Source organism: Pimephales promelas, chromosome 1, assembly GCF_988280905.1.
Source record: "Pimephales promelas chromosome 1, fPimPro1.hap1.1, whole genome shotgun sequence".
NCBI lineage: Eukaryota > Metazoa > Chordata > Actinopteri > Cypriniformes > Leuciscidae > Pimephales > Pimephales promelas.
Genome location: NC_142769.1, coordinates 50,839,344 through 50,853,161, shown reverse-complemented (window position 1 = coordinate 50,853,161; position 13,818 = coordinate 50,839,344). Strand labels below are relative to the sequence as shown.

Here is a 13,818-nt window from a genome sequence, read left to right as displayed (position 1 = left end):
CTTATAATGGAATCAAGAGTCAAGAATCTGTTATAGCCTAAACCCATGGAGCAAAACAATAGTAAGCCATGGCTGGTCGATAAGCCATGCCCTCAAACGCGATGAGAAATGTTTGAGCCTCTGTTTCCACGTCCATTATGCATTGCAGTTAGTCATTATTTTTTTTCAGTGTGTGATATAATAGTGACATCTGGCACTGTTGTGAAAATCAGATATTCTGAAGAATGAAGAAAACACATTGTGATCATACTCACAATTTGCAGTTTGGGGGGGTTGGGGGGGGGGGGGGGGTTGATGGGAGGTTTAAACTACATTTGTTACGATTTCCACACTTTGTCCCAATGTAAATCAAGAACCCGTTGACAATTATGGCTACCATGACATACATATTATATTTTGAGCGACAAGGAGCACAGGCAACAATGTAACAAGTTGACTTGACGACTTGTGATAATAATAGATAGAACGATGTCCACCTCTCTCCATTTTGGTCATACACTTAAAGTCATTATGGAGGGCGAGAGGTTGATATTAATGGGCTTTTACATTACATTTTACAATACATTTTTTAAAAATATATTTGAATGAATAACGAGCTAGTTTTCAAACTACATTTCTAAATAATGATTTTGGGCACAGTGGCGCCCCCTGTCGTGTGCATAATGTACCCTAATGGGGTGTAATAACATGCAACAAACAAGAGACAGGCAAAATAATAGGCCTATAGCAAAATTATCCCCAAATAATAAGGTGCTGCTGTTATGTCGTCTTCCGCTTTAAATGTCTTCCGCTTTTTAAATGTGTGTCAGAAGCCACAGAGTTGTGGACAAATTGTGTACAAACTGAGACACAGGCTAACTCAGCGTGAGAACTGACGAAGTCGTTTCCTCTCGTCTGTCTTCTTTATCTGATGCCATTGCCTCGGTCAGTCAGTCGTCTAAACTTCTCGACATGAACATCTTTTTAGATTCTCGCTGCTCGATTTCTGCAGTTCTCCTGCTTTTCCTTCTTCAGGGTGAGTAGCCTACATCGAGAAACATACAATATCTCAGATATAACTCGATGTGAGACACTAGCCGTATTTCCCGGTTTACGATTAGCAGGGGCGTCAGACAAGGGTGTCCCTTTTCACCCTTTTTGTTTTTATTAGTCACAGAGTTTCGTAATATTTTCATTACTCCCGATTTTCAGGGCACTTTTCTAATTAGTCAATTGGCGGATCACTCCTGTTTGTTTTTAAATAATGAGGTTCCATTTGTTTTGGAAGCTTTCAAAAACATTTTGTATGCTTCTGGTCTCACTGTTAATCGGAATAAAAGTCAAATTATGTTTATTCACAGACTCAGTCTTGAAAAAGGTCATATAGAAGGTATTGAGATCAAGAGTTCTGTTAGATATTTAGGCATTTTAATAAGTAAATCACCTAAAGATAGAATTCTATTTGAGAATTCTAAATCCTCAAGTTAAATCCTTTTTAGAGTGGATTCCTCACCTAAAGTTTATAACTGGGTTATTAATTCTATTTCTCCTAAACTTTTTGTATATGTCATACTCTACAGAGCATCCGTTGATGAAATGCCCCGGTTATCTATTGGAGGTTTGAGCTTTCCAATGTCAAATTTAACAATTTTTGGATTGGAAGAATTCTTATTGGGAAGATCAGCTGTCATCCCAAAGCTTTTTACAAATGGAAATCTCTTTCTACCATTAATATATGGACTGGCATTAATAGGTTTCTGTTACCTAACAAGTGGAAAGAGCTTCACTTTAAAATTCTGCATAATTATCCCTGTAACTCTAATTTCAGTTGGACGTCTCTTCACACTGCGCATTGTGTAATTCTAACCATGTACGTTAACAATACCACATTTGTTTTGTAATTGTGGTTATGCAGAGAAGTTTTGTAAAAAAGTCGCCTGGCTTATTTTTCTGCTTATACAAGCTGTTTAAATGCAGGTTGTGAATGTGCTGTTTGTGATTTGGGACTCCGGGTTAAAAGAGATGGATGACAGATTAAAAACTGCTTACTTTATGTGCATTTATTTATTGTTTTTTTTTTTTTTAACTTGATGCATGCATCCCGTGACTTTTGTTAAAAAAAAAAAAATTCTTATTTGTATTTGGTGTATATAGGGAATTAAAATGTACACATTTTACATGTGGATCTGTTACTCAGAGATGGTTAGGATTATACAAACCAATTGTTTATACAATAAACTTACACCTGTGCGTTAATAGTCTAACCAAGAAAATTACAAAATCTACATCTTTCACAATTTGATTTTGAATGTAAGGAGTCGGGTCAGGGGGGGTCAGTTAATATAATATTTTATATTATCATTTTTCATTTTAACAGTATGTTATGCATGGTCACAGACATCTCTTATGTCCTATATCATGAATAAATACTAAATAAATAAATCATAAATACTGCTTTGTGGTCTGTTTTTATATTTTTATATTATTTTACGTTCCTGTCAGCCATGCTAAAACCTCATGTGCTAGTTAAACAATTGACATTGATGCATGCTGCTAACTAGCTTAAAGTTTACATATATCACTCATTTAAATTGGCCATGTGCAGTGTGATTGTCATTACTCGCTTCTGATGACTATGACATGATTGTGTTATGATTTGTAACCTGTGTTGTGTTGTGTGTTGTAGGGTCACGAGCTGCATATGTTCATGTGCACAAAGCTGTCGGAGACTCACTGGATTTAATCGCTGATTATCCAAAAGAAGGTCTTGTGGAAGTGCGGTGGATATATAGTGGGAAGGATTTAGCTGTGTATGAAAAAGATCAGATCAAACCGCTGAATCCTCCATTATTTCATGAAAGGTTAAAGTTGTATAAGGACAATATTAGTATAACAATATTAGACCTGAAACTCCAGGATTCTGGAAGATTCACTATTGTTGCAGAAGGAAAATCTGTTCAACTTCCAACAAAATTATTTGTGCTGCACGTTCATGGTGAGTTTAACTTGATATTCATCCTGTCAGTGCTGTTAGGATGTAAAACACACATACACACTCAAGAACTGGCGTTAAATAAGTTATAGTCATTTTGCTGAAGTTAAATAGTTCCTTTATGAAGGAAACGAACAACTTTAAAAATACTATTTCAAAAAGCAATATTTCTAGTGTAAAGAACTTTTTTCCACTATAAAGAAAAAAATGTACAATGGATGTGAAAGATTCTTCATGTAACCATAGCAACCATAAAATAACCTTTATTTTCTAAATGTAAATATATTTGATTTAGCGTATTATTCTCCTCCAGATCTCATCAGAGATGTCCAGATTGAGGTCATTAATTCCTGGCGAGAGTCAAAAGACATGTGTGTGTTTCATCTTCGGTGTGTGTCGTCTGGCGATCTGAATCCCTCCTACAGCTGGACTGGAGATCCGGTCCGATCCGGACAGAACCACAACATCAGCCTCCATCCAGCAGAGAACGCTACAGTCTCCTGCACCGCCAACAACACCGTCAGCATCAAGAGCACTAACCAGACTGTAGTGTGCACAGGGACGGGTGCAAGGTTTTGTGTAAAAAGTTGAATACTTAAGTATTAATAAGGATTATATAATTAAAAATTGTATATTTTAAAATAAATAAAGACCACTAAAAACAGGCCAACTATTTTTAGACCCTTTGAATGCAAGGTTATGTGTCTATATTGGTTACACTGCCCTAAAATGATCTTCTGTTAGTCATGGCGGATAATAGAAAAGGGGGCACAATTAAAAGCAGGATGATCTATACCCTTCACAGTTTATTAAAAATGTATTTAATAATGTTGGCTCAGACATAGTATTTGATTATTTGCAATTATGAAGCTGAAGCATTAATGAATAAAGGAAAAATAAGATATCTGTGTGAGATCTTTTAAAAATGCTACAACATCTCTTGTAAAAATTGAGACACACTCATACAAACTTCAACAATGTAAATAAGAACATTTTCAAATCTAAATACTGTTTTGTTTTGGGTGTATGGTAAAAAAAATAAAGGAATTAAAAAGATGGGCACAAAACCTGTTTGTCAGCCCCCACTTGTCATGTCATGTCAGGATCTGATTTTTGAGGGGGTCACGACCCCCGTAACCCCCGTGCAAATTACGTGCATGATCGTATGTTCACAATGTGTTTTCTTCATTCTTCAGAATATCTGATTGTAACAACAACAGTGCCAGGTGTCACTATTATATCACGCACTGAAAAAAATTATGTAGCTTTTCTTCACCGTTACTCTAGTCTAAGCCTTAACTGGTGCAAAAAAACCAGTGTATCACACAAATCACATCAGGTCATCTGTAAGGGATCTGCTTTTTACACTCTTTGAACACCAGATGGTATTGTGAGCAAATGAAGCTTGAGAAATGAACCCTTTTGAACCACTGGGCTGAAAAGCTTCAATGCTTCCTGAGGCTTCATCTCGCCACCACTATTGAAATGTATTGATGACAAAGCACACTTCTGATCAGTGCATCAGACCACTTCATGATTACGTCACCCGATTTTATTCAGTCTAAAACTCTGACACAGTAAAGTCAGTTAAAATAGGCAAAGAAAAGACTTCCATAGAAGTCAAGAGCCGAACTCCTGGAAACACGTAATGAGGACACCAATCATGATTTCAAATGTTCATTCCTCCTTTCTTCAGTGATTTTAGTCTTTAACATCAGGCGTCACTAATGGCCAATCATCACTGAATACTTTAACTCCAGCAGAGTTTCAGTGTTATTTTAATAGTCTGTAGTTTGAACACAAACACTGAATGGTGCTCAAAACAACAGATCCCTTTGTCTCATGGTTGCATTACCATACACCCGATGGTAATGCAGCCATGAGACAAAGGGATCTGTGTGGCCTGTCAATTATTCCTATAGTATGTGCCGAACGGGGGCTTCTGTGAGGCCTTTACAACAAATTGTGTTGGTGCTTCAAAACTTTTGACACTGTGCTCTACTTCGCCATCTGGTGGTCAGTAAAAATTCCTACACCAACTGTGTCATTCAATGTTTTGTTCATTGGGATTTCATTATAAGGTTTAATTTGTATATTTAATAAGCATATATCATTAGCAAGAAGGCAGTATGTGTGTGCAGGGATAGTTTTGCTAAGACATGGCACCCCTAGAGTGGGACCCAAGGTAAGGAACCGGGGTCTGAGCCACAGAGAGTGTATGAAGCCCTCTGCGCATCACTTTTATTTGAGGATTGACACCTGGATGAAATCCCTCAGCTTTTAGCCATGCACAACTGAAACATGTCATGTGTAACAGCCCCAAAAGAATTACCGTGGATGCTGAAGCCACCTAACATCTTTTGGTACTACTGGCATTTTTGTATTTCTTTGTAAAATTTAGCATTATTCACTGATGGTCCAGGTGTACACTTAGTGTTTGAGTCACCATTAAATGTTAGGTCAAAAACACTGAAACTGCTCTCATGTGTTGCCTGAAAATTTCTCATATTTGAAATGTTCTCCTGTTTTCAAATTTGATCAAATGTATCCTCTTTGAACAGCTTTTTCAAAATGCTTTTTCATAAATACAAACGCTGTCTCTGTGTGGACTTTAGGCTATGGTTTATTAACCCCAGAGTCTCTCAGAGAGATAGGGGTGTAAGTCAAACCATGGTGTAAAATAGTCCCTACATCACAAATCACCTCCCTTCCCCATCCACACACACATAAAGCACCAAATGTTGGGCCCCGGCACAGAACCAATGGATGGGCCCCTTACAACACCCAACACCAAAGACTGCTTTATTTTCACTATTAATCATAACTTTTTTTTTTTATCTCACAAAGTATTCAATAACATAGCACGAAATTTTAAAACAGACTAATTTTAACTGTGTAACTATTTTATTTATTATAAAATAATACATAAATTAACATTAATAATATAAATGTAAATAATAGCTATTAAAATGTAGCCTTTTTGAGCGGATGGGACTTCTGATTTGTCGCTACACTCTTATGCTTAACATACTTCTCTGTGATTGGCTACAGTGCTCAACTCACTTCTCTGTGATTGGCTACAGTTCACAGCGCTGCTAACAGTCACGCTTGTAAACATGGGCCGTTTGAATGCAGCCGTCCATCTGCGGGTTTCTAATTAAGTCTCTGTACTCAGTAAAACTGTGCAGAAATACTGGTATCGTCACATTTGTAAGTTGTTTTTACTCTTTTCTTTTTTTAATACCTAATATTAGGCTTCATTATTTGTAGTGTGAGGCTCCTTTCAATGCCACAAGCTGAATTTAACGCTGGACAACACAAGACCAAACCATTTCTGCTTTAGGGGGAAATGGGGGGATCGCTTACATGAGAGAGCACAAGCTGCTGGCCAAATAAAGAACATTTCTCAGTTTTAAGGATGGGAAATTGAGTCTTGTGAATTTTTATTCCTTTGTTATTATAACTATGTGATTTTGTCACTATGTCATTTTAATATCATGGATGATCAATATTTGTGCCCCTACTTCACCGGTCGTACCTTTTAAAGGAGTAGTTCACTTTTAAAAAACGTATTTAAAACTTTTGCTAATAATTTACTCACCCCCATGTCAACCAAGATGTCCACGTCTTTCTTTCTTCAGTCGAAAAGAAATTAAGGTTTTTGATGAAAACATTCCAGGATTTTCTCCATATAATGGACTTCAATGGGAACCAAGCAGTTCAAGGTCCAATATATGGTCTTTTTTTAACCATCCATTCCTTTTATGTGATTATTTGGTTCAGTCATTACACAGCATCAGCCATACTCAGCAAAATACACAGAAAATATGCAGTTGAACTTTCAGCACCAATATCCGATAACAGACAGAAGCAGCTATATATATAAAAATTATACACATTGTGAAATGAACACTTAAATGAACGATAATCAGCAATCACATGTAAATATATGCACACAAATAAAAAATAACTAGTGTCTTTTAAACAACAAATATCAACATGCCAACCCAGAAAGCCACATAGTGGCGGCCCACATCTGTTACACGTGAATCCACACGTTCCAGATATTTGGCCTCCAAATAAAGTTAAATGCCTGTATGCTGTTTATTACTCTCCAAAACTATTTTACCACTACAGTTTTGCTCCAAACATGAGCGGGGAAAACACAGGAGGAGCTCAGCGAGAGACCAGGGAGGGTTGAGTCTACACGGCTCTCATGCTGAGGTTAAATCCAGCGGCTCATTGTTGATCACAGTCAGACTGCGTGAGTCCAGATTCACTCATGGAGGTAACCATAGAAGAAACCGCTCCAGTGCCCGCGACCGAGAAGAAACCAGCAGCCAAACGCATCAGAACGGGACCAAACGTCCGCGATCTGATCGTTAAGGCTGTGTCCGAGTGTGAGGAGAGGAGAGGTGTGCCTCTCCCCGTCCTGAAGAAAGCGCTCGCTGCCGATGGATACGATGTGAAGAAGAACAACTCTCGCATCAAGATCTCCATTATGAGTCTGGTGAGTAATGATATCCTGATCCGGACTAAAGGAACCGGCGTCTCGGGCTCCTTCAGACTCAACAGGAAAAGGAAACAGACCGTGGCCAAGAAAAAGTCAAAACCCGCCAAGAAAGCGGCTAATAAAGCCAAGAAACCCGCTGCCGCTAAGAAGATCAAAACTGCAGCAGCGAAGAAGTTGCAAAAATCACCGAAGAAGTTGCAGAAATCACCGAAGAAGTTGCAGAAATCACCGAAGAAGGTGCAGAAATCACCGAAGAAGTTGCAGAAATCACCGAAGAAGTTGCAAAAATCGCCGAAGAAGGTGCAGAAACCCGCCGCTAAAAAGGTAACTAAGAGCCCCACGAAGACAAAGAAACCAGCGAGTCCTAAGAAAACACCCAAGAGCCCGAAAAAGGCAAAGGCAACCAAACCCAAACACAGCAAAAGCTAAAAAGACAGCAGCCAAAAATAAATAAACGGTCTTGTTTTGTTGTGTGTTTAATAAAAAAAAACGGCTCTTTTAAGAGCCACTCAGTAATTCACTGTAAAGAGTGTTATTTCACGTGTCCAATGAAGATATTTGCTTTCCTTTATTTTAAATGAAAGCAAATTAATGGACCTGTAGGTTAAAATACATGCAGATTTCCTTATCGAGAATGTTGATGTTTTCATTCTAGAGAAACATAAACTTTTGTTATGGCAATGTCTTAAAATGTATTTTCTCTTTCTAACATTTAAACTTGTACCATGATCAGTTTACTTTATGCATAGGCCTACACATGAATGACAGCTTAATGATTTTTTTGTTTTTGTATCTTAAATGGTTGAAACACCTAAAATAAAATAAAGCAGTTTCCAATAACTGTGGGGACGAGCACTTAAAGTGTTTGGAATTATATATGTAATTAATTAAACAAAAATATTGACACATTGATGGCTTAACAAGCCGTAATTGTTCATAAATAACATATTCTTTCATTTTTTTTTATTAAAATAACTGTAACCCTGACGTGTTTTTCAAGTGGAAAGAAAAATGGACATTTCCATAGAATGTAAATATATGTTTAAATGTTTATACATGTAACTATTCAACCATTTTGCTTACCGACTCGTTGAAATGTTAATACGCTGTTATTATTTATAAATAATTTAAATGAAGCCCATTCGTCTTTAAATGGAAGTGTAGCGGCATGAAATGATACTACAGCGTGACGTGTTTGAGTGTCAGTAGCAGAAAGGGGAGGGGTGTTGGAGGGAAGATCACTGATTGGATGAGAATATTTGCAGATTTAAGCCAATAGGAGACTGACACACTTTCTATATAATCCACCTCACAACAGGGAAAGCGCATTGTATTTGATTCTCACGCAAGTCGGAAACAAATTTTAGTCATAATGAGTGGAAGAGGTAAAACCGGCGGAAAGGCTCGTGCCAAGGCCAAGACTCGCTCTTCCAGGGCCGGACTGCAGTTCCCCGTCGGCCGCGTTCACAGACTTCTCCGCAAAGGCAACTATGCCCAGCGCGTCGGTGCCGGAGCTCCGGTGTATTTGGCCGCTGTGCTCGAGTATCTGACCGCTGAGATCCTGGAGTTGGCTGGAAACGCCGCTCGGGACAACAAGAAGACCCGCATCATCCCTCGACACCTGCAGCTGGCGGTGCGCAATGACGAGGAGCTCAACAAGCTTCTGGGTGGCGTGACCATCGCTCAGGGTGGTGTGTTGCCCAACATCCAGGCCGTGCTGCTGCCCAAGAAGACCGAGAAGGCCGCGAAGGGAAAGTAAACTGACGGAAGTTTCTCTTCAAACCAAAGGCTCTTTTAAGAGCCACCCAATTTCTCTCCGACAGAGCGATTTCATCAATCCTATGTTTAAATTAGGATCAGCCCAGTATATGTTCAAAACAGTTACTTAACATTGTAAGTAGAATTTTGTAGAAATAAATGATTTCTAAGCATTTTTAATGGTAGTAACATGATATATTTATAATACACACTGTGCGGTTGTCCCACCCCATTTCATCATGTGATGTATTTATAGACCATTTCACAAGATGTAAACAACACTGGTCCAGAAGCACTTCCTGTTTCAGTTTTTTAACACTACATAAAAGCTGGGATAAAATGCAACCAACAGGACATTTAAAACTGAATCAAAAGTTAAATAAACATCTTTAATATGTTTTCTTTATTTGTGAAATAAAGAAAACAGTTACAAACTGAAACAGGAAGTGCTCCTGGACCAGTGTTGTTTACATCTTGTGATTTTTAATATTACTTGGCATAAGTACAACTTTTTTTTTTTGAACAGTTATGGGATATGATGCACAAATATACAACTGATCTAATCTATGCTCCAGCTTGCCTTTGTGCAACGTTAACCGTTACCCGTAAAAACACTGAGCTTGAAAGCAGAGGCGCACAGCCATTAGCCAGGACACCAACTTGTGCGCCATCCACGCCCTGAGAGTCGCCATCATGCCCAAAGACATCCAGCTGGCCCGCGGAGAGCGCGCTTAAATCCACAACTCACACAAACCCAAAGGCTCTTTAAAGAGCCACCTCAATAACTCTAAGAAAGATTTCCATATAATGGTATTTTGAAATATTTGATATATTTTAATATAGCATTTATATGCCACGTTGATTTCTATTTTTAATACATTAAAGGTTTTTATATAGTTAAATAATATAGTTGTAAATATTAATTATATTCGACTTATTTCCATAACTATAAGGCATCAAAAGACTGAACTGGACTTGGAACTGCGTAACTGGTGACGTTTACTAGAACCGCCCATGAATGTGGTTTCAACTAGGTCCGCTAGCTGACTATAAGTCCTTGTTCTCCAGTGGCGTTATCTGTATTCGGTTGTTTTGAGCTGAAGAGTATTTGTCGACATGTCTGGAAGAGGAAAAGGCGGGAAAGGACTCGGGAAAGGAGGCGCTAAGCGTCACCGAAAGGTTCTCCGCGATAATATCCAGGGAATCACTAAACCCGCTATTCGTCGTCTTGCTCGACGTGGGGGTGTCAAGCGTATTTCTGGCCTGATCTATGAAGAGACCCGCGGTGTGTTGAAGGTGTTTCTGGAGAACGTCATCCGTGATGCTGTGACTTACACTGAACACGCCAAGAGAAAGACCGTCACCGCCATGGATGTTGTGTACGCGCTGAAGCGACAGGGACGCACTCTGTACGGGTTCGGCGGTTAAGAGACTCACGAAGAAGAAAAACCCAACGGCTCTTTTTAGAGCCACCCACACTTACACATAAAGAGCGAGTTTCTAGTTGTCTAGATGTGTAGTAACGCAGTAAACTAATGACTTGTCTAACATGGATAAAAAAAAAACCCTGATGTAAATGACAAAAGAATTGGACGAACTAATTTACATTTTCATCTAGAAACGACAGTGGAACACAAATTACCAAACCATCAAATTAAGTTACCATACCCATTTTCACTCTGCCTGCTGGATTCACTATAACCTCATCTTCCTCATCAACAGCCAGCTGTGTTTTATACCTTTTATAGGTGTTACAGACAATGTGTAGATAATATGTGAATTACTGATCATTACAGATTCAATATTTATTTAATTCTAGCCCCTCCTTACAAATATAATACATTCGTATTCCAACCTGGTTTGGCCTCATGCGATTCCATTGTGGTGCTATGTTGCATTGAGGCAACACAGATTTTTGTTATTTCATGATATATAATGATAAAGATTAAATATAATGTAAAGTTCTTGAAAATACTTCTTAACTTACTAGTGTATATGACTCATAGTTTTGTGGGTGATTAACTACGCAAATTATTTGAAATTAACTTTTCATTGGGGAAAATATGGAGACGTGCACATGTGCTGAAACAAGACACAAAATGGCCCCTGTGGGTCATGTGACCACTACTTTGCACTTTCATTGATTGGTATTTGAGTTCTTCTACCATGAGATAGCGAAGGTTAAGGTCTCATTTTATGAAACAAACAAACCAACCAACAACCAAACCTACCAATTATATTAGACCATGTTTCCTGGAGGCAACACCATACCAAGCATAGAGGGTTAAGTGATTTGTATTTTTACTTTGCTATATTCACAGTTCTGCTTGTAGTTAATTTAACATCGTTATAAAGACTCTCGAAAGTTATTGCTCATTGTTTGTTTTATATAAATACTATTTTTAAATGTAGATTACCGTATATATGTAACGAATCTTGTCGCTGTCATGACTGGATCTGGTCTCTCGCTCGTATTCTGCGTTGTGATTTGACCAATTCGCTCATTCGTTCTTCATGCACTCAGATGAACAGGAGTCAGTGGGCTCAATTCCTCAATAAATTGCAAGGACACATCGTTTTTGTTGATTGGTATTTACTGAAAAGTAAATTATAACATCCTCTCAGTGCTGCAGACATAACATGTATCTAAATAAAATATAAGATAAAAAAAATTAGCAACCTCGTGGCCTTGCTAACGAGAGCACTATCGGACGGAAGTTTACAAAAGGCCATACCTAATCAAATATATGTTACTACTTGAATTAAATTGTTTAAACATTGGCTAAACCAAATCACAAACACAAAATACTTGCAATCGCTAGTCATTTTGCGTAATAATCGCACAAATATTGCCAAAATGAGACAGAGCATGACCATACGCACCAACAGCTCGCGTTCCCCGTAGCAACCACGTCAAACCACGCATTTTTTGTCTGCAGCTCCCAAACAAACCACACGAGGGCACTATTTTAACATGAAATGAATAACTGCTGTTGATTTCAGGAGGATTCACAATAAAACTAAATACAAATCTAACTCTGTTACATATACATAATACAAGGCTAGTTCTGCTTCTAAATAAATGTTTCAATTATATAATCCTCTACGTACGAAAGAAAATCTGAAATGATTCACAATAATCTATTCATTCCGGAGAAATGCGGGAAATTGAAACAAAGAAATGAATTCATGAGGGATGGTAGTTGTCGATGGGCGTGATTAACATTTCAAAGCTTCTGATTGGATCGCCCACAATTCAGGGAATGTTTTATCTGCCCAATGAAATCGTTCTATGTTTTGGTCCAGGAAGCCTGCCAATCCCAGAGTATCGTTCCTCCCTTTTAAAATTAGCATAGAGCAGTGGATAAAACCCGCCTGCAGTGACACAGAGCTACAGTTCTTTTAGTTTCACTGACCGAACGTCTGACTGAAGCATTATGCCTGAACCAGCGAAGTCTGCGCCCAAGAAGGGCTCGAAGAAGGCCGTCACTAAAACCGCCGGCAAGGGCGGAAAGAAGCGCAGAAAGTCCAGGAAGGAGAGCTACGCGATCTACGTGTACAAAGTCCTGAAGCAGGTTCACCCCGACACCGGGATCTCCTCCAAGGCGATGGGGATCATGAACTCTTTCGTCAACGACATCTTCGAGCGCATCGCCGGTGAATCGTCTCGTCTCGCTCACTACAACAAGCGCTCCACCATCACATCGAGAGAGATCCAGACCGCCGTGCGTCTGCTGCTGCCCGGAGAGCTGGCCAAACACGCCGTGTCTGAGGGCACAAAGGCCGTCACCAAATACACCAGCTCAAAGTAGAGCGAGTCCGCTCAACAACACAAAGGCTCTTTTAAGAGCCGCTCATATTATCTGTGAAAAGAGCAGTTGTTGCATATTTAGTCATAGAGGAATATGCTGTAAAACAATAAGGTATAATGTTAAGTCTTTTATGGCTGGTTCCAAAGTAAAAGCTTAAACTCCCAGACTAAAATTCAATGCATAACGTAAAATCGACTTATAAGTGTTTAATTTTTGATGTTTTTGCTGTAATATAAAAGTAGTTTTTATCAACGAATTCTTTACCTTTTACCATCGTGTTATCCAGAATAGCTGAAAGTAACGATATGTAGGCTATACTCTTTTTATATTATTATTATTTACAATTATATTCATGGATATATGAACGAAGATAAACAAATTGATTTGAAGCAACTCTCAGCACGAATACAAATGTTTCAATATTTTCTGTAACATTTTGGTTGCATTTTTTTATTATGTAAAAATGCTTTAGTGCTTTAAGCCTGTTCCAGTATTCGGATAAAATATCATCTCTCACACAAGCTTTAATGTGTTTAGCAGCACGGCTGTCTGATCAGAGAACACAGAGACTCTTTTAAGATCATATCTCTTATCTATAATCTTCATCATTTTAGTTTTAGACAAAAATACCATTGATGTTACATTATAAACCAGTGAGCAACTCTGGCCCTCGAGATCCACTTTCCAGCAGAGTTCAGCTCGAACCCTAATGAAAAACACCACACAATATTATTATTATTTTTTTATTACAGTTTATGGTTATG

At 38.4% G+C, this 13,818-nt stretch overlaps 4 protein-coding genes and 1 pseudogene across 4 annotated transcripts; all 5 read left to right on the top strand.

The window, feature by feature from the left end:
* The first annotated feature begins 682 nt into the window (after window positions 1–682).
* Window positions 683–4,610, top strand: LOC120461299 (SLAM family member 8). The gene is made up of 3 exons (XM_039649461.2): window positions 683–1,015; window positions 2,666–2,974; window positions 3,285–4,610. Exons 1-3 carry the CDS (start codon window positions 952–954, stop codon window positions 3,560–3,562), a joined length of 651 nt encoding a protein of 216 aa, XP_039505395.2. The 5' UTR covers window positions 683–951; the 3' UTR covers window positions 3,563–4,610.
* A 2,417-nt stretch (window positions 4,611–7,027) lies between these two features.
* On the top strand, window positions 7,028–7,938 carry LOC120461298 (uncharacterized; annotated as a pseudogene).
* An 867-nt stretch (window positions 7,939–8,805) lies between these two features.
* On the top strand, window positions 8,806–9,422 carry LOC120461311 (histone H2A). Its single transcript, XM_089131376.1, has one exon. It carries the CDS (start codon window positions 8,857–8,859, stop codon window positions 9,241–9,243), a length of 387 nt encoding a protein of 128 aa, XP_088987502.1. The 5' UTR covers window positions 8,806–8,856; the 3' UTR covers window positions 9,244–9,422.
* Window positions 9,423–10,160: 738 nt separating this feature from the next.
* LOC120461300 (histone H4) lies at window positions 10,161–11,824 on the top strand. Its single transcript, XM_039649462.2, has one exon. It carries the CDS (start codon window positions 10,359–10,361, stop codon window positions 10,668–10,670), a length of 312 nt encoding a protein of 103 aa, XP_039505396.1. The 5' UTR covers window positions 10,161–10,358; the 3' UTR covers window positions 10,671–11,824.
* Window positions 11,825–12,671: 847 nt separating this feature from the next.
* LOC148998541 (histone H2B) lies at window positions 12,672–13,106 on the top strand. The gene has a single exon (XM_089131411.1). It carries the CDS (start codon window positions 12,680–12,682, stop codon window positions 13,052–13,054), a length of 375 nt encoding a protein of 124 aa, XP_088987537.1. The 5' UTR covers window positions 12,672–12,679; the 3' UTR covers window positions 13,055–13,106.
* Window positions 13,107–13,818: the final 712 nt, after the last annotated feature.